General features: G+C 43.0%; 1 protein-coding gene and 1 pseudogene across 2 annotated transcripts; both read right to left on the bottom strand.

Moving 5' to 3' along the window:
- Positions 1–8,896: 8,896 nt before the first annotated feature.
- LOC119287661 lies at positions 8,897–18,557 on the bottom strand. Of its 2 annotated transcripts, XM_037567243.1 has the most exons (18): positions 17,749–18,540; positions 16,842–17,039; positions 15,849–15,932; positions 15,646–15,705; positions 15,301–15,345; positions 15,002–15,201; positions 14,370–14,876; positions 14,049–14,145; positions 13,785–13,976; positions 13,619–13,714; positions 13,233–13,295; positions 13,056–13,130; positions 10,930–10,980; positions 10,714–10,791; positions 10,184–10,318; positions 9,898–10,005; positions 9,716–9,781; positions 8,897–9,512 (listed from the first exon to the last, which is right to left on the bottom strand). In XM_037567243.1, the coding sequence occupies exons 1-18, from the start codon at positions 18,430–18,432 to the stop codon at positions 9,396–9,398; spliced, it is 2,856 nt and encodes a 951-aa protein (XP_037423140.1). In that variant the 5' UTR covers positions 18,433–18,540; the 3' UTR covers positions 8,897–9,395. The 2 variants fall into 2 exon arrangements, 1 of the variants encoding a protein (XP_037423140.1); XR_005140894.1 differs by lacking the exons at positions 8,897–9,512; positions 9,716–9,781; positions 9,898–10,005; positions 10,184–10,318 and having other exon boundaries at positions 10,716–10,791; positions 13,056–13,153; positions 17,749–18,557.
- A 3,950-nt stretch (positions 18,558–22,507) lies between these two features.
- LOC119289544 lies at positions 22,508–23,867 on the bottom strand (annotated as a pseudogene).
- Positions 23,868–26,963: the final 3,096 nt, after the last annotated feature.

Below are 26,963 nucleotides of genomic sequence, written 5' to 3'. Positions count from 1 at the left end.
TGATGCCTATGTAATGATCATTGCCTGGATATCGTCATAATTATTTGAGGTTCTATCAATTTCCCAACAGTAATTTGTTTACCTACCGTTTGCTAGTTTTCTCGAGAGAAGCCACTAGTGAAACCTACGGCCCCCGGGTCTTCTTTCTCATATATTTGCCTGTGCAATCTACCTTTTTATTTGCTTTTATTTTCAGATCTATTAAACCAAAAATACAAAAATACCTTGTTGTAGTTTATTTTATTTGGCATTCGATCTATCAATATTTACAATTTTATCTCCCGTCACACGCCGTTTCTGGTGCCGTTACCCAAAAGGGATTGACAACCCCTTTAACACGTCGGGTTGCGAGTGGTTGTTATTTGTGTGCAGGGGTTGTTTACATTGTGTTGTTTGGTTCTCCTACTGGTTTGATAACCTTGGTTTTATATATGAGGGAAATACCTACCTCTGCTGTGCTGCATCATTCCTTCCTCTTTGGGGAAAAACTGACGTAGCTTCAAGCGACATCAATGCACCAGCGTCGTCCACCTGGGTTTCTTTTCTAATGATCATGATCAATGCTAAGGCACCATACACCAAGGTCTCATAGATCACGGCATGTTAGATCTTCATAGGCATGTCCCTTAGTTGGTAACCCGGTCACTAATCATGGTGCACCTCTAATCACCCTTCTATCGGCCATAGAAAGTAGTCATTCGACTAAGTAAAGCTAACTTTGTATAGAACAAAGTCATTCTATACACACGATAAATTTTTAAATGAGGACATCCAAAACTGGAGCCGAGGAGGTCGTGAACCACGGTTCTGGAATCCACTTTCTTGTTTCATTCACGCTATCATGCTCTAACGAACTCCACATTGGAGAAAATGAAATCATGCGCACAAATACTATTCTCCACTTGACATGTCATTTGTGTCATCAGATAAGTTAGGGTTGCTGCATTGCCCAGCTCTTCTGCCCAGTAAGAGTAGATGCTCCTCAAATCCTAAGCAGCCCTCCCGCTAGATGTCCTCAATTTTAAAATGAACATCTGCAACGCTGTCATCCGGGAGCATATGCTCTCAGAGCCAAAACGGCCCTCACGCTGTCATGCTCTAACGACCTCCGCGTTGGAGAAAATGGAAGTCATGCTCGCAAATGCTATTCTCCACTAGTCATGTTATTTGTGTGATTAAATAAGTTAAGGTTGCCGCATCACCCAGCTCTACTGTCCAATAAGAGCAAGCGTATTTCAGTTTGACCCAACTCTGTTTATCTTCCTTCAGTTCTACTGCTACAATGTTCGTCTTGGCTCGGTAGCAGCGAGACTTCCTCTAGTTGTGGTATGAAGATGAATATGTTTGTTTCCGGACTTCTTCTAGCTATGATATGAAGATGCACATGTTGTCGTTACGAAGTCGATAGACATCGCACTCACTAAAACAGATCATAACGTTGAAACTTTTTACAATCATTGATTGTGTAACAACAACTTAGTTGTTAAACTTAACGTTGATGCTTCTTTTGACCACGGCCTTCTCAGGGGTACGATCGGGGTTGTCTTAAGAGATGACAAAGGTAGGTTCATCGGTGGGGGAAATGGTAAGATTGACTGGTGTGTAGATGTGTTGATGGCTGAAACTTTGGCGTTAAAATTTGGCCTATCGCTTGCGCAAAGGACGGCTTGTAATCGCATAATTATTAACTCAGATAATATGGAGGTGATCGAGACCATGAACGAAGGAGGACGATCGTCGGGGGGCAGCAGCTGCAATTTTTGATGATTGTTTTCACTTAGCTTGCGATTTTCCTATTTCTAGATTCGAGCATTGTAATAGAGAAGCAAATAAAGTTGCTCATGAACTTGCCAAGTTGGCTAGATTTTCATTCATTTCTGATTGGTTTGAGGAACCACATAATGCAATTGTACCAATCCTCATAAATGATGTAATGATTATTTCTAATGAATAAAGCTCGAACTTTCTTTCAAAAAAACAACTAAGTGTAATCTACTCCCTCTGTCCCATAATATAAGAGTGTTAGTGTCGAAAACGCTTTTATATTATGGGATACAGGGAGTAATTAATATTTCTCCTACGGTATCGGAACATGAATCTATTATTGTGCGCCAGGAACTCCAACCATTGTTCGCGGAACTAGATGGGAGCTGAGAACCATGGAGATGTGAATGTTGTCTGAGTGAACCGATGCACCAATGTTGTTCGACTGGGTTTCTTTTCTAAGGATCATGATCGATGCTAAGGCACCTTACACCAAGGCGTCATGGATCATGTCATGTTAGATCTTCATAGGCCTATCCCTTAGTAGGTAACCCGGTCACTAACCATGGTGCACCTCTAATCACCCTTCCATCAGCCATGGGAAAGTAGTCATTCGACTAAGTCAAGCTAACTTTCTATAGAAAAAAGTCGTGCTATACACACGATAAATTTTAAAATGAGGACATCCAAAACCTGAACCGAGGAGGCCATGAACAACAGTTCTGGAATCCACTTTCTTGTTTCGCTCACGGTGTCATGCTCTAATGAACTCCACATTGGAGGAAATGGAAATCATGCGCGCAAATACTATTCTCCACTTGACATGTCATTTGTGTGATTAGATAAGTTAGGGTTGCTGCATCGCCCAACACTCTTGCCCAGTAAGAGCAGATGCTCCTCAAATCCAAAACAGCCCCGCCGCTAGATGTCCTCAATTTTAAAATGGACATCGGCATCGCTGTCATCCGGGAGCATATGCTCCCAGAGCCAAAATGGCCCGTCATGCTATAACGACCTCCGCGTTGGAGAAAATGAAAATCATGCGCGCAAATGCTATTCTCCACTGGTCATGTTATTTCTGTGATCAAATAAGTTAAGGTTGCTGCATTGCCCCACTCTCCTGTCCAATAAAAGCAAGCTTCTTTCAGTTAGGCCCAACTCTGTTTATGTTCCTTCAGTTCTCATGCTACAATGATTGTCTTGCCTCGGTGGCAACCAGACTTCCCCCATTTGTGATATGAAGATGAATATGTTGGTTTCCAGATTTCTTTCAGCTGTGATATGAATATGCACATGTTGTCGTTACGAAGTCGATATACATCGTACTCACTAAAATAGATCATAACGTCCAAACTTTTTACAATCATTGATTGTGAAACAAGAACTCAGCACAATATACTCCCTTCGTCCCATAATATAGGAGTGTTAGTGTCAAAACGCTCTTATATTATGGGACAGAGGGAGTACTTAATATTTTTCCTGCGGTATTGGAACTTGAATATATTATTGTGTGCCAGGAATTCCAACTATTGTTCGTAGAACTAGATGGGAGTTGAGAACCATGGCGATGTGAATGTTGTTCGAGTGAACCGATGCACCAGCGTCGTCCAATTGGGTTTATTTTCTAAGGATCATGATCGATGCTAAGGCACCTTACACCAAGGTCTCATGGATCACGTCATATTAGATCTTCATAGGGATGTCCCTTAGTAAGTAACCCGGTCACTAACCATGGCGCACCTCTAATCACCCTTCTATTAGCCATGGGAAAGTACTCATTCGACTAAGCCAAGCTAACTTTGTATAGGAAAAAAAGTCATGTTATACACACGATAAATTTTTAAATAAGGACATCCGAAACCGGAGCCGATGAGGCCATGACCAACGGTTCTGGAATCCACTTTCTTATTTCGCTCACGCTATCATGCTCTAATGAACTTCACATTGGAGAAAATGAAAATCATGCGCGCAGATACTATTCTCCACTTGTCATGTCATTTGTGTGATCAGATAAGTTAGGGTTGCTGCATTGACCAGCTCTCTTGCCTAGTAAGAGCATATGCTCCTGAAATTCAAAACAACCCTCCCGCTAGATGTCCTCAGTTTTACAATGGACATCTGCATCGCTGACGCTGTCATGCTCTAACGACCTCCACGTTGGAAAAATGAAAATCATGCGCACAAATGCAATTCTCCACTAGTCATGTCATTTGTGTGATCAAATAAGTTAAGGTTGCTGCATCGCCCAGCTCCCTTGTCCAATAAGAGCTAGCATCTTTCAGTTAGGCCCACCTCTGTTTATCGTCCTTCAGTTCTCCTGCTACAATGATCGTCTTGCCTCGGTGGCAGCCTGACTTCCACCTATTGTGGTATGAAGATGAATATGTTGGTTTCCAGAATGCTTCCAGCTGTGATATGAAGATGCACATGTTGTTGTTGTGAAGTCGATATACATCGAAATCACTAAAACAGATCATAACGTCCAAACATTTTACAATCATTGATTGTGTGACAACAACTCTGTGCAATCTACTCCCTCCGTCCCATAATATAAGAGTGTTCGTGTCAAAAATGCTCTTATATTATGGGACAGAGGGAGTCCTTAATATTTTTCCTGTGGTATCGGAACTTGAATCTATTATTGTGCGCCAGAAATTCCAATCATTGTTCGCAGACCTAGATGGGAGCTGAGAACCATGGCGATGTGAATGTTATCCGAGTGAACCGATGCACTGGCGTTGTCCGACTGGGTTTATTTTCTAAGGATCGTGATCGATGCTAAGGCACCTTACACCAAGATCTCATCGATCACGTCATGTTAGATCTTCATAGGCATGTCCCTTAGTAGGTAACCCGGCCACTAACCATGGCGCAGCTCTAATCACCCTTCCATCGGCCATGGGAAAGTAGTCATTCGACTAAGTCAAGCTAATTTTATATAGAAAAAAGTCATGCTATACACATGATAAATTTTAAAATGAGGACATCCAAAACCGGAGCCGAGGAGGCCATGACCCATGATTCTGGAATCCACTTTCTTGTTTCGCTCACGCTATCATGCTCTAACGAACTCCACGTTGGGGGAAATGAAAATCATGCGCGAAAATACTATTCTCCACTTGTCATGTTATTTGTGTGATCATACAAGTTAGGGTTGCTCCATCGCCCAGCTCTCCTGCCGAGTAAGAGAATATGCTCCTCAAATCCAAAACAGCCCTCCCGCTAGATGTCTTCAATTTCAAAATGGACATATGCATCACTGTCATTCGGGTGCATATGCTCCACGAGCCAAAACGGCCCTCACGTTGTCATGCTATAACGACCTCCACGTTGGAGAAAATGAATATTATAAGCGCAAATGCTATTCTCCACTGGTCATGTGATTCGTGTGATCAAATAAGTTAAGGTTGCTGCATCACCCAACTCTCTTGTCCAATAAGAGTAAGCGTATTTCAGTTTGGCCCAACTCTGTTTATCTTCCTTCAGTTCTCATGCTACAATGATCGTCTAGCCTCGGTGGCAGCCAGACTTCCCCCAGTTGTGGTATGAAGATGAATATGTTGGTTTCCAGACTTCTTCCAGCTGTGATATGAAGATGCACATGTTGTCGTTACGAAGTTGATATACATCATACTCACTAAAACAGATCATAACATCCAAACATTTTACAATCATTGCTTGCGTAACAACAACTCAGTGCAATCTGCCCCCTTCGTCCCATAATATAAGAGTGTTAGTGTCAAGAATGCTCTTATATTATGGGACAGAGGAAGTACTTAATATTTTTCCTGTGGTATCGGAACTTGAACCTATTATTGTGCGCCAGGAATTCCAACCATTGTTCGTAGAACTAGATGGGAGCTGAGAACCATGGTGATGTGAATGTCGTTAGAGTGAACCGATGCACCAGCGTCATCCGCCTGGGTTTCTTTTGTAAGGATCATGATCGATGCTAAGGTACCTTACACCAAGGTCTCATGGATCACATCATGTTAGATCTTCATAGGCATGTGCCGTAGTAAGTAACCCGCTCACTAACCATGGTGCACCTCTAATCACCCTTCCATCAGCCATGGGAAAGTAGTCATTTGACTAAGTCAAGGTAACTTTGTATAGAAAAAAGTCGTGTTATACACACGATAAATTTTAAAATGCTGACATCCAAAACCGGAGCCGGGGAGGCCATGAACCATGGCTCTCGAATTCACTTTCTTGTTTCGCTCACATTATCATGTTGTAACGAACTCCACGTTGGAAGAAATGAAATCATGCGCGCAAATACTATTCTCTACTTGACATGTCATTTGTATGATCAGATAAGTTAGGGTTGCTGCATCGCCCAACTCTCCTGCCCAGTAAGAGTAGATGCTCCTCAAATCCAAAACAGCCCTCCCGCTAGATGTCCTCAATTTTAAAATGGACATCTCCATCACTTTCATCCGGGAGAATATTCTCCCAGAGCCAAACCGGCCCTCATGATGTCATGCTCTAACGACCTCCGCGTTGGGGAAAATGAAAATCATGTGCTCAAATGCTATTCTCCACTAGTCATGTTATTTGTGTGATCAAATAAGTTAAGGTTGATGCATTGCCCAGCTCTCCTGTCCAATAAGTGCAACCTTCTTTCAGTTAGGCCCAACTCTGTTTATTTTCCTTCAGTTCTCATGCTACAATGACCGTCTTGCCTCGGTGGCAGCCAGACTTCCCCAGTTGTGATATGAAGATGAATATGTTGGTTTCTAGATTTCTTCCAGCTGTGATATGAAGATGCACATTTTGTCGTTACGAAGTCGATATACATCGTACGCACTAAAACAGATAATAACGTTCAAACTTTTTACAATCATTGATTGTGTAACAACAACTCAGTGCTACTCCCTCTGTCCCATAGTATAAGAGTGTTAGTGTCAAAAACGCTCTTATATTATGGGACAGAGGGAGTACTTAATATTTTTCTTGCGGTATCGGAAATTGAATCAATTATTGTGCGCCAGGAATTCCAACCATTGGTCGCAGAACTAGATGGGAACTGAGAACTATGGCGATGTGAATGTTGTCCAAGTGAACCGATGCACCGGCATCGTCCGACTAGGTTAATTTTCTAAGGATCATGATTGATGCTAAGGGACCTTACACCAAGGTCTCATGGATCACGTCATGTTAGATCTTCATAGGCATGTCCCTTAGTAGGTAACCCAGTCACTAACCATGGCGCACCTCTAATTACCTTTCCATTAGCCATAGGAAAGTATGCATTCGACTAAGCCAAGCTAACTTTATATAGAAAAAAGTCGTGTTATACACATAATAAATTTTAAAATGAGGACATTCAAAACCGGAGCCGATGAGGCCATGACCCATGGTTCTGGAATCCACTTTCTTGTTTCGCTCATGCTATCATGCTCTAACGAACTCCATGTTGGAGAAAATGAAAATCATGTGCGCAAATACTATTCTCCACTTGTCATGTCATTTGTGTGATCAGATAAGTTAGGGTTGTTGCATCGCCTAGCTCTCCTGCCCAGTAAGAGCATGTGCTCCTCAAATTCAAAACAGCTCTCCCGCTAGATGTCCTCAATTTTAAAATGCACATCTGCATCGCTGTCATCCAGGAGCATATGCTCCCAGAGCCAAAACAGCCCTCACGTTGTCGTGCTCTAACGACCTCCATGTTGAAAAATGAAAATTGTGCGCGCAAATGCTATTCTCCACTAGTCATGTCATTTGTGTGATCAAATAAGTTAAGGTTGCTGTATTGCCGAGCTCTCTTGTTGAATAAGAGCAAGCGTCTTTCAGTTAGGCCCAACTCTGTTTATCTTGCTTCAGTTCTCATGCTACAATGATCGTCTTGCCTCGGTGGCAGCCAGACTTCGCCCTGTTGTGGTATGAAGATGAATATGTTGGTTTCCAGACTTCTTCCAGCTGTGATATGAAGATGCACATGTTGTCGTTACGAAGTCGATATACATCGTATTCACTAAAACAAATCATAATGCCCAAACTTTTTACAATCATTGATTGTGTGACAACAACTCAGTGCAATCTACTCCTTTTGTCCCATAATATAAGAGCGTTAGTGTCAAAAACGCTCTTATACTATGGGACACGAGTACTTAATATTTTTCCTGTGGTATCGGAACTTGAATCTATTATTGTGCGCCAGGAATTCCAACCATTGTTCGCAGAACTAGATGAGAGCTGAGAACCGTGTCGATGTGAATGTCATCCGAGTGAACCGATGCACCAGCGTCATCCGACTTGGTTTCTTTTCTAAGGATCATGATCGATGCTAAGGCACCTTACACCAAGGTCTCATGGATCACGTCATGTTAGATCTTCATAGGTCTGTCCCTTAGTAGTCACTAACAATGGAGCACCTCTAATAGTGTTCCATCAGCCATGGGAAAGTAGTCATTCGACTAAGTCAAGCTTACTTTGTATAGAAAGAAGTCGTGATATACACACGATAAATTTTAAAATGAGGACATCCAAAACCGGAGCCGAGGAGGCCATGACCCACGGTTCTGGAATCCACTTTCTTGTTTCGCTCACGCTATCATGCTCTAACGTACACGTTGGAGGAAATGAGAATCATGCGCGCAAATACTATTCTCCACGTGTCATGTTATTTATGTGATCAAATAAGTTAAGGTTGCTGCATCGCCCGGCTCTCCTGCTGAGTAGAGCGAGCATCTTTCAGTTAGGCCCAACTCTGTTCATCTTCCTCCAGTTCTCATGCTACAATGATCACTTCGCCTTGGTAGTTGTCAGTCTTCCTCCAGTTGTGATATGAAGATGAATATGTTGGTTTTCCAGACTTCTTCCAGCTGTGATATGAAGATGCACATGTTGTCGTTATAAAGTCGATATACATCATTTTCATTGGAACATATTAGAACGTCCAAACTTTTACAATCATTGATCGTGTAACAACTAGGTGAAATCTACTTGATTTTTTTTCTGCGGTATCAGAAGTTTGAATCTATTATTACTACTTCCTCCGTCCGGAAATACTTGTCATAGAAATGGTTTAGCATTTCTTGGACAAGTATTTCCGGACGAAGGGAGTATTAGATTGCGCCAGGAATTTCACCCATTGTTCGCAGAACTAGATGGGAGCTGAGAACCATGGTTTACAGAGGCAAGAAAGGGATATGGGCAATAGATAAGCTCATCTTATTTACACGGTTCTTTTCACTATATATGTGCCTGGATGGCACAGAAAAGGACTGACTTGGAACAAAACCCCAACTCTACTGCAAGTACTCCCTCCGTTCGAAAAAGCTTGTCCCTCAACTATCTAGCACCAAGTTAGTGCTAGATACATTCATTTGAGGGACAAGCTTGGGACAAATTTTTTCGGACGGATGGAGTACCCAACAACTGTAACATTTCTACACTCATGAAGGGCATGTGCATCACATATTTTGTGAAGGAAAAGGTAGGACGCTCTCTACCTTAGATGTACATCCCATTTAAAAGATTGGGTTGCACCATATCTTACTCTTGATAACTGGGGCCATCCCATGGTTATCTTTTTACAGTAGGCAAGTCCTACCACTCAACGAAACAGCTTAACCGCTGGGACTCGGTCATTTGTGCACACTCTAATTCTCTATTGTCAGTACGTGTCAATCGAAGTGCATGTTTTGATCTCCTGCTGAAGCAAAGCCCTGTGTGTGCTCGCTTTCAAATGTGGCAAGTCGAGAATCTGATAGAACGGAGAACATCTGTGTTTCCACGAAGAGCTGTAAAACATATTGACTGTTGTAAGAATACGTGGGAACAACAGTGACAAGTGACAATATACTCCCTTCGTCCCGAAATAAGTGTCTCAACTTTGTACTAACTTTAGTACAAAGTTATACTACGCTTGAGACACTTATTTTGGGACGGAGAGACTATATATGAAGGAAATCACTCCCGTATGTAAAACTAAATTGAAAAGCACCTTCATGAACGGTCGATCCTTCGAGGGGAAAGAATCAAGAAAACTGTCCTTCAGAAGCAAGGAAACCTGGGTCAGCAGAAGACCAACATCATTTAGTGCATTTTACAATGTGTTTCCAAAAGGCAAAACGTCCAAGTGGCACCATGGTGTAGAATGCAGATAGAAGTGTATACAGTTCTAACCCTGTCATTATCTGACTGTACATTGGTGATGGTATGATAGCGCAATTCAGAACAAAGTGACTCCAAGTATGTTCTCAGAACATTTAAGAACTGCCAAGATGCCTTAGCCTGCAATATCAGGCAAACAAGTACCATCTTTATCTTAAGAACTAACTGACATGGAGTTTACACAAATTTGCTGTACATGAACAGGATCTGAAGGAGATAAAACTTTCTTCTTAATGAAGAAATAATGGCTTCCAAAGAGGATGGAGCCGCATTCCACATAGTAAACAAAAATTAATACCTGAACTTCGTTGCATTTATACATAGGATGTTTCTTCGCCAAAGCATTCTCACATGAAAGTTTAGCATGAATTGGACTGAGATCAGAAACAAGGTCCTTGTAACGTGGAAGTTGAGGCAATAAATTTGCCTTGACCTGCATTATTAATAAATAAAAACTAACATTAAGTACGGATGAATCTTTTCTGCCATTACAGCACCAAATATGCTCGCACTGCAGTGCACAAGTCTCTAAAACGTCTTATACTCCCTCCGTGACATATTAGTTGTCACTCAAACAGATGTATCTAGCACTAAGATACATCTAGATACATCCGCTTCTGCGACAACTAATATGGGACGGAGGGAGTATTTGTTTAGAGGGAGTACGCTTCATACAAGTAAAATACTACAAATCAGACATGATCAGATCAGGAGATACGTGGTCATTACACAGATGTGGAATAATTAGACTGGATAGTTTATTTCCATAGAGAGAGAGAGAGAGAGAGAGAGAGAGTTTAACATCAGGAAAGAACATGTCACACTTGCCTGATCTTTCTGTACATTGATTCTGACAAGACTGGACGCTTTCATCTTGATATCAGGGGGTTTATGTTGGATACCAGCCTGTAGAGAGAGAGCATAAAATCCCTGAAAGGTTGGCTAATATGCAGAAATTGGCAGAAACTGGCAAATGCAGTCACTGGTAGTTCTTTGAAATAGCAGCAACCCAATAAATGAGTTTCAAATAATAGTCAAACTTACAATGAAAGGGACGGGAGCATCAATGAAATCAATCAATTTTCCTGGTAGAACCTGCAAAGCAATTGTTTGTACTTCAGGACAGAATAATGTTGGGAGACATGTATGAACTAAAGATCTATCACTCTTTTAGTTGAACATAATCTCAACAAGTATGGTTAATTAACAGACTCTTTTACTGCATATAAAACATATAAATATGGTTGGGTAACATGCGCAAATACATAAAACAATCCAGCATATTTTACTGAATTTAGTGAACATGTGAACCGACTATTTTTTTTTCTTTTGAAACGGAGGCAAAAGATTTGCCTCATCCATTAATTAAGCAGAAGAGAGTTGCCCGGTTAATTAACAGAAAACCGGGCGAAAACCAGCACAAATTGCTGGGCAGCACACCCAGGATACCCTAAACACACATCTGCGAAGAGTGCCTCGCCGAAGTAGCACATTGGCATCATCGTCATCACTTCACCCCAAGTAGGCGACGTCGTCATCCCTTCTTCCTAGGCAAGCGACTCCAACTTTGCCGCAGATGACCATCGACCCAGCCCATACCATAGAGGTTGTGCATAGCAACATGAAGATCACACGGATCTGGGGTTTTCCCCGAAGCTGCAAAGGTTGAGGGTGAGAGTACCTCGGCGATGCCAAATGGAAACAGCGCTAGAAAGTGTCGCCATCGCCGGCTCCGGACACGGCCGGAGACAAGCTTTCATGCAGGTCAACCTCTCGAGACCCGCACAGCACGCATCAGCAAGCCATCCATCGAGCCGCAGCAGTCAAATCTGGCCGGATGTGACCACCTACTCGCCAGGCCAATGCACTGGACACCTCCACTGGCGCTTAGCAGAGCCCACAAGCCACAGAAGCTTGCCCACGACCTCTGCCCTCGCTGGCGCTTGCAGACAGCGCGCCGACGCCAGAAACCGGCCAAAACCACGCTGGCCATGAGCAACACCACATCCAGGCCCGCCCGCTTGGCGACAACCAGCCCCACACCAGGGCTGGCCCGCGCGACTCACATCACTTGCGCCTGTAGAATCCACTGCCACACACACAGCCGCGACCTTCTCTGGTCCATGGCGGACCACACCTCCAGATCCACATCCAGTCACCCGAATGACGGACAGCAAGGCCACCGGCCACACCACTGAAGCACACGCCAACACCGCCGTGCACAAGTGCCTCGACCACCTCCGCTGCAGCTCCGGTCGCGCGGCAGATCCAGCCTACACGCATGCCGCCAGCCCTGCCATGCAGCCTCAAGTGCAACCCGGACGCCCCACGACCACCACTGCACACCGTGGAAGGGGGTGAGCACCACCGCCAACTCGACCAGGGAGCGCCGCCCCGGCCGCCGCACGCAGACAAGCGCCATGAATACTGCCCCAGCAGCACCAGCGGGCTGCCGCCGCAACCTTCCAGCCCCCAGGGACCTTCGGCGCTGGGCCTGCCGCCAACGCCAGTGGCAGTGGCGGCGCTAGGGTTCGCCCCGACGTCACCCTAGGGGGCGACGCGGGAGCGCTTCCTCTCTCTATCTTGAACCATTAACAAATCATTGTTTCACAAAATATCAGCGACACTTTGTGTCATAGTGAAATGTAACAAAGAGGCAGACCTGCTGAGCAACTTTACAAATTACAGACCTTGTTCGTGACAATTGTCTATTTAAGTTACCGGTTTATTTGCCAAAAAGGAATTACTCCCTCCGATCCATAATAAGTGTCGCAGTTTTGAACTAAGGTTGAACTAACTTCAGTTCAAAGCTGAGACACTTATTTTGGATCGGAGGGAAGTGCCAGTTTATATTTTTCAAAAAATGTCCATCTACAACTTGATTGAATAACTTAAATAAAAGGGTGGTGGATCATTTTCAAGAAAAAATAGTACTGATGGCAGCCAATAGTTTCGGCAGTTTCTAGCTAACACGGTCCTTATGACATATTGGCATATAATAAGATGCAAAAGAATAGACAAAACTGAGCAAAATGCAAAACAAAGCAGATGAAAGCCTATGCTCACACAGTCCCCCCCCCCAAAAAAAAAAATACTATATACTAATATGGTATTACTAAAATCAAAACAGGATAGAAACTTCAACAACTACAGGATACAATATTACTTACAGGAAGCAGTAAACTTTGCCACTGGAATGGCCTTATCATTGGTATAATTGATAAAACAATTGCTGACAGTACGCCCTGCAGTTAAGCATCCGAGAGAGCTGCTAGAATCAGCAGGATCAAGTATAGCATAAAACCAGAACACATTGTCACAAAGCTCAGGTACTTGAAAGACCATACCAGATTTGGGCATATTACCACAATTTGCTTCTCCAGCAGAACTCCAGTGAATAATGCTAGCATCTGCAGGAGAAAAGAAACAACTTTACACACACAAAGCCAACCATGATGGCAGCCAATCACTTATATAATGTCTAGGGAGTTATTGTAGGCCTCAAAAAGGAAAAGAAAAAGGGAAAGAAGTAAGTCTCGCTGCAATCTTCTAAACAAATTTCCCTGGTACATGATCAATAGTACTCCCTCTGCCCTATAATATACGATGTTGTTACAACCGATATACTCACATGCCGATTGTAATAACATCTTATATTATGGGACGGATGGAGTAATACAAACTAATGGAACTCCTTAACTGAACCAAAAAAAAAAAGAGTAATGCAACATACACTTTCCAGGGATAAAGCACGACAAACTGTAGCCATAGTCCATATTGATAATGCAAGAGCTTCTTCTGCAGCGACCAAACAGGCATTCACAATGACCTAAATAAAAATTATGATTAGTGAAGGGACGATGTGCTACAGATAGTGCCGTAAAAAGTCAATTATCTACCACATTTGTTTCTGCCGAATTCAAATCATTGTCCAAATTTGTGTCTCCTAACCCCAATGATGATAATCCAGGCCGGGAGTATTTAACAGGCTGGAGATGTTCAAGGGGTTGGAAGACAACTTCTCCTCCGCGAGGTGGCAGAGGAAGAGCATGGTAACCACAAACAATTTGTAGAGGTTCATTATTGTGTGCCTAAAATAAGAATGATCAGTAAGGACAAGAACCATCAGATGGAATTCTTCCAACTTGATATTATAGACAAACCTTAGCCCATCCCAGAACTTTGCCATCATCAACACCACTTTCATTCTTCACATTTACCTCATCGTCTTCTTCATCTGACCCAGCACCTTTGACTGAACTGTCACAAACCATCAGGATGCTCAATTAATAAGGTAAATGGTGTGATAATAATACTAGACGTGTCATAGTTCACAATGATCTATGCATTCCAACATCATCATTAATAAGATCCTAAACAGATTACTCATAACTTCAGAATTCAGATAAATCCTAGCAGATCTGATTGACGCCATAATTGTACTTCACAATTGCAGGAATTATTTTTCAAATTATCAGGGTTACCTGTGTATTGACTCCATACTCTGTGTGCGTTCTAATCTTGTAGAGATAGGAGAATGCATCGAAAGAAGATCTGGGGAAGTATGTCCATTCTCATAAGTACTACTTGCTCTTCCAAAGCTGTCGCAGCGGGATTCCGAGTTCTGTGATATACAATCTTCGTATTGTTGGAAACTATGTCTTCCTTCCTTCTCAGGTTCTTTTGCATAACTAGAATCTGAAGTCTCACTAGCCGACATACTTTCAGGAGAATTAGGTTCCCAACTCCTGAACAAATATGAAGGGACATCTCTTTCTGATGTAAGTCCTGGTGAAGAAACAAGACCTGATATACTGTTGACAGGTACAGCATAGTCTGTCCAGTCATTGTACGGAAGACCACTTGGAGATTCAAAATCCCCGTCTGATTGATCTTCTAACTGTTCTCTCAAGGAACGGGGGACTGGCCCTGCCAGAGCAATTTCACTGGCAAACTGTGTTATCCTTTCAAGCCTCTCCTGTGAAATTATGCTGTTCATATAATTGACAGCCAACACACCGATCATATCTTAGTACTGAATTGGGGAGATACAAAACTAGGGGCGTTATGCATGGTTGTTAGCTCAGACAAATAGAAGTATATATGCTGGACAAACCTGTTTAACATCTCATAATGTAGCTCAAAAAAAGGTACTCTTGTAAGTAAACAGTAACAACGTGGTGCAGAAACCAAGAAACGGCTTGGCTTGTAGGAAGTCTGATTTAGGGGTGAGACTGCTCCTAGTATACCAGGGGCTCTTTGAACAATTTCCTGGACGTGAAGGCAAACACCATATAGTGGTGCATTGTCCGATACCTGGTGTCATCAACAACAATTAATAAGAAAAGAGTAATCGAGATACCTGAATACAATCATCCAGGAATATCAAAATTGAAAATGAATAAACAAACAAACCTTTAGGAAGAAGATAAAGGACAAATCATCTCGGCACAGATGTTCCTATGTAAAAGATGTCATACAAGTTAGCAAGTTCTATTCAAAAGAAAGCCTCCATTAAGTATGAAAACTGGAAAGCTCAAGTTGGAACATCATGTGCAAGGGACCATCACAGATAAAGTTGAAAAGTATAAACAAACACTGGTCTACACTTTAAACAAGAGTATCATGTTCTCAACGAAAATAAGGTTAGCAGATTATTCATTTACCCTAAACAGGATTCCTATATACCGCAGGTGGCCGGTAAAACAAAAAACTGCTAATATAAGGAGGTTTCCAAATCCTGCTACAACTAATTTTCACCTGCCCAAATATCACTTCATTTAGATCACTCATGGAAGGAGTCCTCTCGACTAAGCGAGCCTGAAATATTGAATTAAACAAGAATCAAGAAAATTGCAGCATAAAATATATAAAAGGATTAAAATGAACAGAAAAGGTTAAGAACTTTCTTAAAGAAGCCAATAGGAGCAGTACAGTTTCAGCAAGAACATTATTTATCTAACCTTTACACCTTCAGGAAAACAGAATGAGGGTAAATCAGCCTCTCTAATATCCTCTTTCTTTCCAGGTGGATATTTGAAAAGAATCTGCAAGTAAAAAAAGGAAAAAGTAGATCAGAGATGATTTATCAGAACAGGCAAGTGAGTCTAGAATCGCTCCTGGAGAAATCAGGATTAAAGTTTGCTGTCTGTCCCAGTGTACAATAGGATATTGAAGTTTCCAGAGCTTAGCTATCAAGGCTTTACAAGATGGAAACTAGTATTACTGCCAAAGAACAAGGCTTACAAGATGATGACACGGATACTGAAAGTACATGTGAACCTTCATATGAACTTGAAATAAAATTTGTGATAAGGAGAAATTCAGGTTGTCACTCTGGGATTATGTTCAAATGATCTAAAATTTTATCCAGATCACGATTCTCACTCCTATGAAAAGAATTAGCTACAAGTATGCAGAGTCACACAAGCACAGCAGTTCAGCACTCAATTGAGAACACGCAGTTGTTAATCCTCTCTCCCTACCCAAAAAGAATAGCCACCGACCATTGATCCAAAGTGCAATTTACTCTAAACAAAATACCCACAAGCTGCATCCATTAAAGAAAAGGTAGTACATTCCAGTTTCTATAAAGAAAGATTATTGCATGCTTTTTGGTATTACCATGCTGCAGACAGATAGGGATGCTCTATAAGCCTTTTCATGCTACAGGAAACATATACTAACATGAATACAGAAAAAGAACTTGTTATGGTAAATAACTTTGCATGCATTATCAATGAATACAGTTATAATTGATTACTACCCGAACCTTGGAGATAATTAATATGTATCCTTTGTTGCGCTGTGAGTAAATAAACTTATGGATGGGCGAACAGTGGTCCTTGAAAATATGCAAAACATGACACAATCCTACCTAACCAATAGGACCAAAAACCAAACATGACACAATTTCCCCTAAAATAGAAGAACTCATAGTCAACAAAGCACCCTACCTGTGGTTCCATGGTTGGTATTGGTCCATGGTACTGAATTTTATTAAGATCAACAACCTCTGAACATGCTACTTTAGACTCCCAAGCTTTCCTTTTTGCAAAAGCATCCTCAATTACTGCAACATTTGCATAAGAATGGAGTCCAACTACGAAAAAATGTTCAAAGAGCGAAGATGGTTCCTTAAATTGATTCTGATCCTGCAAGAGAGATTAAAAAATAGCTTTAAGAAGGGGAAGTTCATGCTAAGTACAGATAAAAACTGCAAGAGAAACTAAAGGAATAAGTGCATGTAACCAAGTCTCAAAGCCCTCTCTATAAACTTAAAAGTGCAGGAGAAATTCCACACACTACCAGGAAAGCACTCTTGTAGTTGGACATATGCTCTCAAGAAAACATACTTGGACATATTTAGCAATTATATCCAAGCAGTGAGAGATAACTTCACTTTAGCTGTTCTTCAATCACACACTCAAATACCTCAAAGATAGTCTGTTCATGGTATGCCAAATGTCCTAAGAGAATGAAAAACATTATCACGCATAAACTGCTTTGCTAAGAGTGTGCAAAATTTCTCCAATGCGGCCCCAAAAAATAAAGTTAATTAAGTACAGTAATATGATCATCTGCTTACCAATCTGACTAGTGACTGTTGCTGAACCGTATATAACAAACAGTGAAAATAGGAAAGGGAGGTGTTAGAACCTGATATGTCAGCTGCTATTTTACATCTTCTTACGGTGTGAACCTGCACATTCTAAGTATGCTAGGACTCTCAAGCTATTTGCATGGATTTACAACTTCAGCTATCATTTATCTATGCAGATCACCCGGCTAGACAAAAGTTGCATCCAAATGCACAAGTATGATGAGCAGGATTGAACAAAACAGCAGTCAGTATACCCGCACCTTGGTGTGGACTTGATACCACTGCCGCTTCTGGTTCGCCATAGCCTCAATGTTGACCGAAGTGCGCAGCAACTGCTCCCTGGGGCTCCTCTCGGCGCCTACTCCACCTCCGACAGGCCCCCACTTCCACGCGCGCTGCATCTGCTGCCGGAACCGCTGGAAGCTGCTGGTCCGCACGTGGCGCGGGTGCGGCCTGATCTGCGGCGCAGGCGACGACGACGGCCGGGGCGAAGGCGGTGCCGACGAGGACCTGGACCTCGAGTCCTCCATCCCTGGCGAGCCTGCTGCCCCCGGCGGGGCCACCCAATTCCCCTCTTCCTCCTCCGCGCCCCTCGCGCGCTGCCCCGACGGCGAGGCGCTGCCCTCTCGCGATTCGGAAACCGAAGGCGACCATCCCGCGCCGTCAATCCCCGGAGGCCCCGACGCTCCCGACGCCGGAGGTGACTCGTACGCTTCCTCCTCCTCCTCCGCGGCCCCCGCCTCGTCGCGCTGCGGTATCGACACCGACATCGACGGCGGTGCGGCCTCGCCCTCGCCCCATGTCACCGGGTGCGCGGAGGCGGTCGGCGACACGTCCACCGCATCCTCGAACAGCTCCACCTCCCGCACCTCCTCCTCCGCCAGCCTGAGCGGCTCCGGCTCCGGCTCCGGCGTCGGCGCGGCGGGGCCGCCGGGGAGCGCCATACGCGCCGCGCGATCGGAGCACGGGCTACGCCTCGCGCGCAATTGAATGCCAGGGATCAAACCAAACGGAAGGGGGAGGGGAGGAGGACGAGATCGTAGAGAGAATTAATAACAAATGGTAAAAACAGAAACGAAAATGGAAAAGAAAATAGCCCGATGGAAAGGGAGCCGGGAACGGGAACGGGAACGGGGGTCACGTGGACGGAGGGGGAGGTGGGCGAGCGAGGTGGCCCACCTGGCAGGTGTGCTCTTTGTAAGGCTTGTGTCGCTGACATGTGGGTTCACAATACGACCGCATCACGTGAGATTTTGCACATACTGTATACACCAACGAAGCCAAAAGGCACGAACCTTTTCCGGTGTGAGCTTCGTTCGAGCTTTTTCTTTATTTTTTTTATTTCGAAATAGCTCAACGTGAGAGCAAGTTGTGTGTATGTTTCCATTTCCATTTCAAAAAAAAAACATGGGCCTTCACCTCCATCTCGACAAAAAAAAGGAGAAAAAACCTCACATTCATCTTTAAAAAACTTCCTCACTCAGCCAACCAGCAAGTGACACGTGGCAAATTGTATGCTTGTTTCCATCTAAAAAAAGCACATGGGTCGTCACCTCCATATCAGAAATAAAAGTCGCATGTTCATCTTAAAAAAACATCTCAAAGAAAAACCTCAACTCCGTCAGAAAAAGAAAAAAGAAAAAGAAAAAGTTCCCATCGCAGCGAACCAGCGGACGCCACTTGGCATAGCCCAGCGTTGTTCCTTTCTTTCTCAAAAAGAACCCTCACATCTATCTAAACAAGGAAAAAGAAAACGTTCCGCTTGTAGCCAACCAACGGGCGCCACTTAGCATAGCCTATAGTGGGCCCTTTCTTTCTCTGTAGTGGGTTTTATATGCGAATTTGGTTTATTTATTTTTTTTGGAAGGTACACTTTTGAATTTGACAATCTCAGGTTAGTCTCGAATTTGGATTATTTTTGTGTGCTCAAATTCTCAGAGCTCAATATGATCTCCCCAAAGAGCATGGTTGAAAAGTAGAGATGAAGTATATTAAAGCATCCCAACGCGGACCCTTATTTTCTTTGCTATATGTCTGGATAGAACGATTCGAACACTTTTAGACCTTTAATGCTATTTCTCATTTCAATTAAAGAAAAATGTGTCCTCCTTTGTCCGCAGACTGGACTGGACGTCTGAAATGTACCGCTCTATCCACAAATTGAGGGAATGAATAGGGGAGTCTGGACAATCTGCTCGACCCGCCGTCAGTCGAGCCACACCTTCCCATAGCACACATCTTCTCGCTCGACTTTTTCTCCTCACAGTTCGTCCAGCTCATAGTCAGTCACAGTCCACAGCCAAAAATGAGGGATACTGTTGGAGGGCCTCTGCCCGGCCAACTGTCCATGGACGGAGTGGGTGCAGACTGTGCTAGAGATTTTTTTCTGCATAACTAAACGACCAATGACAATTGCCAAGCATGTGAAACATGGGACTCTGGAGACCATAGTGATAAGATGCTATTCTATAAATACACCAATAGTATACAAATAATTTTGAATATTAACCGTTGGATAAAGCCAGTCCAATGTTATATAGCTTGCAAATTCAAGCACTATTACTCATTTGTTGTCATCTTCACTTCATAGATTCTATCACATCTACTGTCTAGAAGATAGTATATCATGGTTGAGATTGAGTGCAATGTACAAACCTTAAAACACATGTATTTCTCTTTTTTTTCAATGTGCCATACTTTAATTGTTTACCAAATCTTCTAAATGAATTACCATTCCTTTTTTGCATTTTGAATTACAATGTACAAACCTCAAACACACAAAACATTTCTCACTTGTTCCAGAACCTTTCAAATTTTAATTACCAAAACTTTCTCTTTCAGGTGTATTACTATCCATTTTTTTTACTTTGTAATTTACTGTGTGCAATATGCACGAAACCTCACATCATAGACACTTCTCATTTTGTTCTTCTTTCATATGTTAATTCCTTAGGCGTTTTTCTTTTAAAGAATTATGATATTTTTTGTTCAAGCCTATGACAACACGTTAGATACTCAAAAAACTGCAATGCGGGATATCTAAAGACAAATGTGCGGGATATATTTGACTTGAGTTTCCGTTAGTACCATGCCATGAAGTTTTTTGATATTCTTTACCTATGGTTTGATTTGTTTATGAATGAACTACGGGAATTAAATCAACATCAACGGCATGCATATACAAAACTCACATGTTTACCTGTTATAATATGGTCATTCATACTTTGGTTATCTAAACTCCTACTTGCAATGCATTGTACTTTATTAGTACATTCAGTGGTTATGCGCCAAACTACACATGCACACACAGAGGATGCGTCTCTCAGGTGGCTATATGGCCGATCTTAATCCTCTGCTTTTTCGATGAACGCGGCCAAGGTAAACGTTAGGGATAACATGCTAAGACTAGACCTGAAGCAAAACATGTCAAATTGAATGTTGGTGCAGCTCATCATGAAGATGAAGGTTTTGGTACAACCGCGTGGTTCATTACATTTGGCTAATTCTCTGGGGAATCATTTGTTGCAGATAGCACTAGATTCAATGGTCGTGATCAATTTATATACTAGACAGCCTCTGCATGGATTGTATACATGAATACAATGATCGTGAAGGTCGATTTTATACATTATTAAAGAGTAGTGAATGGTGTGGCTCATGAACTATGTAGGTCTTGTTTTCGTGACAAAAAAGCATGTAATTGGATCAATGAATCTCCTGGTTTTGGGTTTGAGTAAACTTGATATAACAATGATTTAATATTAATAAAGATAGCTTTGATGAGAACTTCTTTCCAAAGCTAGCTGGGCTCAAGGAAGCCCATGGGGGTGCGTCATTTTTTGCTGCTCGCTATAAGACAAATAGACATGTCCCGATCGCCAGGAGCAACTAAAGAGAGGTTACCCCCTGGGGGCGGGGGGCTCCATAGACCATGGGTCATTTTTGGTGGCCTAGGAGTGCGCCAAGTGGTGTGTCCAGCTGCCGCCATATGTCGTGTGTTGTGTGCTCCCTCTAATTTTTTTTATGCTTGTTTGGGGTTTAGATCAAAATTTTCCTATTTTTTGCCTGATTTTCCCTAGATTTTGGAGCTATGTTTTTTCTACGGAACATAGTTGTGCTTCTCAAAAAGAAAAAAATATATGCTTCCACGAGAAGCGTAGATTTGCTTCTATTGGAAGTACAAATTTGCTTTCGTGAAAAGTACAAGGACATGCTTCTCAATAAGAGGAAAAAAAAAGCTTCCACAAGAAACACATATTTGCTTTCACGAGAAACACTTCCCAAAAAGGAAAAAATTGTGCTTCAATGAAAAGCACAAATTTGCTTCCGTGAGAAGCATAACTTTGCTTCTCGGAAAAAAAATCTGTTTCTCAAAAAAAAAGGATGGAAAAGTGCAATCATCTGTTTCTGAAACATATTTAGTTGATCCCCACTACTTCAATCTATCTTAACATGCACACTTGCCACATCATCAACTCCACTACGTTTATTTCCCTTAATGTGCATGCATGAAAATGCAACCTATGATAATTCTTTCACTCTAAAAAAAGATAATTATTTCAACATGCACACATCCCATTTTATCAACACCGCTACTTTGATTTCTCTCAACATGCGTGAGAAATACTGCTTAATAATTATTTTATAACTACATAATGATCAAATACAACAAATCATGTGTACTTTCTATCTTTAATCTCATCTTTAAATTCAAGACAAGCAAATCTAATCAAAAAAAAATATTGCTACCAATTCCCGCATGTTCTCACTACAACACGACGCCGGATATCATCTAGTTCCAATGAAGGCAGAGTCGTATGAATCTTTGTTCTGTGCAATGCAACTAAAACATAGCAAAAGTTTCCCGGTCATCAGAAGTGAATGTAACCATTTAACATGAATATATAGAATCATGTGGCAAACGTAATAAAGCAGATGTAATGACTACTCAAGCGACATGTATTTCGGCACAGAGGGAGTATATAAAAATCCAATTATGAATGCAGTTTCCTCCCTCCGTCAGTTGGTCGTGGGGTCAAGGACGTGCCCCGCGAACAGGGTAGCGCCGGACATCTTCTCGACGGCGAAGAAGCCAAACGGATGGTCAGCCACGAAGTCCACATGCGGCGCCTCACTAGTTTTCCAAGAACATAACGTCACGGTCGCAACGGTGGCAGCCGCGGCCTCGGTGCCTTCCTCGTTCGCCTCGGTGCCTTCTCCAGCGCCAGCTTCCCTGCGCCGTCTTCCGCCATGTCGGACAAGTCGGCCTTCCCCGGCTCGAACGCCTCGTTGAGGCCCATGTCCTGGAGAACGCCCTCCATTGTCATGCCGAAGCTGACCTTGAATTTAGGCAGACGGAAATCGCTGACCATGACGTCGCCACACGGCAGGTGCTTGCGCACAAAGTCGGGGGCGCAGGCCATCTTGTCGGTGAGCTCCCACAGCCCGTCGCGTGCGTCGGGGAGGAAGACGCACATGGAGTAGATCGGCGGCGGCTGCAGCTGGCCCGGCGAGGGGTGGCCTTGCAGGTAGCGGAGCTGGAGCACCTTGAAGCCGTCGTGGCAGGCGATGTTGTGCCAGCCCAAGCCGCGCACGAAGGGCGCGTCCACGGCGGTGCCGTCGAGGCGGTGGAACTTGTCGTCCTTGGTGAGCTCCTTGTCGAACGGCTTCTCCCACCTGCCCCTGAAGTAGATGGCGTTGGCGAGCACCAGGACGGTGCGGCTGGACAGCGCGTCGGGGCTGAGGATGGAGGGGATGAGGTCGTTCGTCGCAGCCGCCACCCATGCGTTGATCTGCTACGTTGCCTCCTCCGGCTGCACGTACCACGACCGACGTACATAATGACAACCGTATACTAGTGCATGCATGCCATGCCACAGATCGATCACGGTCACGGCCGATGTGCACTGCTCACCTTTTGGCGGAAGTTGACGGCGCGGGCGACGGCCTTGTACGACTCGGCGGCGGCGGCGCGGTAGGCGGGGCGGAGGGGCATCGTCACGTCGTGCCACACGCTGCAGGCGAAGCTGACGCGCGGGCCGCCCGTCCGGGACCCGTCGGCGAGGGCGTGCTCGGCCAGCGCGCGGACGTGGCCGGCGAGGAAGTCCCGGGAAGGCGTGCCGAGGACGCGGAGTAGCTCGTCGAGGGTGCCCTCGCGGGCGCCGGCGGCCACCAGCGCCAGCGCCGCGTAGACGCACAGCGGCGACGTGACCAGGTTGCCGCTCCTGCCGGCGTCGTCGTCGGCGAGGCGCTTGTTCAGGCCGAGGGCGAACGCCTGCAGGCCGTCGCTGGCGGCGGGGGCGTGATCGGGCTCGGGCTCGGCCTCCGCCTCCGTGCAGAGCCATAGGCAGCGGAGGACGAACTCCCTGACAGATTGCATCGTGTCCTGCGTTGACGCGCGCTTGCTGCGGCCTGGCGATTTCTGTGCTTATGGTCCGAAGAAAACTACTAGAGCTAGTAATGTGGGCACCAGTGGCATCTGATTCGGCAGGTGCCCAACGCCCATTGGTCCACGCATAGACAGCAGCAGCATTTCAAAAGGAAAAAATTACAGCTGAAGTTGTAGAGAGTGAAGGAGTGCTGGCGCATGATGATGGGCGTGGAAGACTTCGAGTGGAGCTCGCTGGTTGCGCCAACGCCAAGAGCCCAAGATGCCTGCGGAGTGGAGCTGAGGGCATGTGGAATGCCAGGAACATGGTTAACGCCATCGCTGCTCCTCGCGTTCAAAGCTTTGGTGCCTTGCATTGCAGGGGCCAAGTATTTGAATAATGTAGTACCACAAGCGAGAGTAACGTTTTGTAATTCGGCCTTTGGCCAAAAACTCTAAACTTTTTTCTTAATCAATGAAAGTGGCAAATCTTTTGCCCAGTTTCAAAAAAGAAAATTCCAAAAGAAAAAAAGCATCAGATCAATCAATCAGATCACCGTAATTAGCAATTCAAAAATAAACATTGTATCAATCAGTCAAAGCACTGTAATTAGCAATCTAAAGAAATCGCAACTCAAAATGTTTCCAAACAAATCGACCTGATCCATAGACTACGACCCTGTAAGCGAACCGTGCCACCGTCGGCGTCTCACCCCCACCATCAGTGATATTCATATTCACTGGTAGCAAGACTGATTAAGTAAATCTGGAGAAGCAAAACATAGAATAATAAAGATAAAAAAATTGAATCATGCGTTGCATGTACATAATTACTAGCAAAAAAATCTTCTGAATATTTTTTCTCCTTTTTGGTTATTATATTTTGTTTCTTCCCATTTCTGTTGTTTTTTCTTTTTTTGTTCTGTGTACATTTTTATACATAATAAATTTCCAATATTTTTACAAATACATGAGCATTTTGTTACAAATGTGTGAACACCTTCTGAGTTACATGAATATTTATTTTCAATACATAAACTTTTTCTTAAAAAGGTTCATTATGTCTTGAAAAAATGTTCTTCGCGTATTGAAACATTGTTAAGCGATATTAATAATTTGTCCTTCATGTTTTACATAAATTATCAACATAAACGTGTGTAGAAAATTTACTTGTCATGCTTTAAAAATGACTCCTCAAGTATTAAAAAAATGTTCATCACATACAAGAAAATGATTGTCGTGTGTTAAGAAAAGGGAAAAGTTTGTTTTTGCCACTCTAGTTTTTGCCTACTTTGCTTATGCCACTCTAGAATTTGACATATCACTTTTGCCACTCCTAGTTTTTGACAATACATCACAAATGTCATTCCATGGCAAAAGCAATAACTTCTCATTTCACTTTTGCCACTCCTAGTTTTTGACAATACATCATAAATGTCATTCCATGGCAAAAGCAATAACTTCTCATTTCACTTTTGCCACTCTTAGATTTTGACAATGTATCACAATTGCCACTCTAAATTTTTTGCTTTTGCCACAGAATGGCAATTGTGATGTATTGTCAAAAATTAGGAGTGGCAAAAGTGATATGTCAAATTCTAGAGTGACATAAGCAAAGTGGTCAAAAGTTAGAGTGGCAAAAACAAAGTTTTCCCATAAGAAAATGTTCATCATATTATTACACTTTTGTTCTCAACTTATTTCTGTTGTGCTTTTTTTCACTTTTGTTCTGGAACACTTATTTTCTATATAAAAGTTCCAAATACTTTTACAAATACATGAACATTTTGTTACAAATGTGTGAACACTTTTGAATTACATGAATATTTATTTTTCCATGCATGAAATTTTTCTTTAAAAGGTTCAGTATGTATTTAAAATTCTTCGCATATTGAAACATTATTAGGCGCATATTAATATTTTTTTTCCCTTCATGTTCTACAAAAAGTTCCAACATAAATGTGTATCAAATATTATTTACCAAGTTTTAAAAAAGACTCCACAAGTATTAAAAAATGTTCATCACATACAAGAAAATGTTTGTCACGTGTTAAGAAATGTTTATCATATTATTTCCAAGAGGTTGATGTGATTGGTAAATAAATGTTTATCAAATCCTGCCAGTGATTTATTATCCAGCTAAATAATTTTTAGGATTTTATTTGGTAATCATTTATTTTGTAAGAAAATAAAATTAAGCACGAAACTAAAAAATAAAAATTAAAAAACATGAGAAACAAACAAACACGAAATGAGAGAACCGCATGGAAAACTAGACCGGAGAACCAGAAAAGCCGTGCAGTGGTTTCTTTGTGGGCCTGCCCAATAAACCTTCGTTGAAGGCGACGCGATTTTCTGGCTCCTCTAGGCACCGCCGCTTCCCTCTTTTTTTCGATGATCACAGGTCTTTTACACGGCTCCATTTTTCATTAAGAAAGCGAAGCCCAACACAGGTCTTTTACACGGCACATGCCAGAATTCACACACACACCGACCCAAAGCAAAATCACATTAACCAAACTACTACGACAGACTCCTCGACGCATACCAAAACCATCCACATCTGGGGCACAACAGCGACAACTTGGACAGAGGAAAACATCAGAAACCAGAGAAGACAACATCAATAGCATCAGCTTCCTCCGGATGCATCTTTTGGTATTCCAGCGACGTCCTGCCCCCATGTCCAGCTTCACTTACCGTTGCCCTCCACGATCCGCATCCAACACCGTGCATCTCCCGATCCACCTAGTTCTAGCGCAAACGGTACTTTTAAGATCCCCCACAGCTCTTTCTGAAATTTGTCCAACAGGCCTCCTGGCAGATCCTTGGATATCTTGGTCCAGGCTCTCAGGTACCCAAAGATTGGTCCCAGGACCTGTTTCATAGATATCCGTGAGCATCTATTAAAAATAATAGCATTTCTAGCATTCCACAGCCCCCACAGGACTGCAGAAGAGACAAAGTTAAAATGAAGATTCTTCTTGTTACATAACCAACGTCTAGCAATCGACTCAAAATCTATCACATCTATCTGGAATATCTTCCTAACAATATTGCAGACATTCCTAGCTACCACACACTCAAAGAATAAGTGATAAACTGACT

This window comes from Triticum dicoccoides, chromosome 4A (assembly GCF_002162155.2).
Source record: "Triticum dicoccoides isolate Atlit2015 ecotype Zavitan chromosome 4A, WEW_v2.0, whole genome shotgun sequence".
NCBI lineage: Eukaryota > Viridiplantae > Streptophyta > Magnoliopsida > Poales > Poaceae > Triticum > Triticum dicoccoides.
Note: the sequence above shows the minus strand (reverse complement) of the source record. Positions and strands in the feature narration are given on the sequence as shown.

Coding starts and splice junctions, on each gene's coding strand:
- LOC119287661 (XM_037567243.1), bottom strand. CDS start 18,432: ATGGCGCTCCCCGGCGGCCCCGCCGCGCCGACGCCGGAGCCGGAGCCG. Junction 9,782..9,897: donor TACAGTCAGATAATGACAGG/GTTAGAACTGTA, acceptor CTGCTGACCCAG/GTTTCCTTGCTTCTGAAGGA. Junction 9,513..9,715: donor AGGATCGACCGTTCATGAAG/GTGCTTTTCAAT, acceptor TATGTTTTACAG/CTCTTCGTGGAAACACAGAT.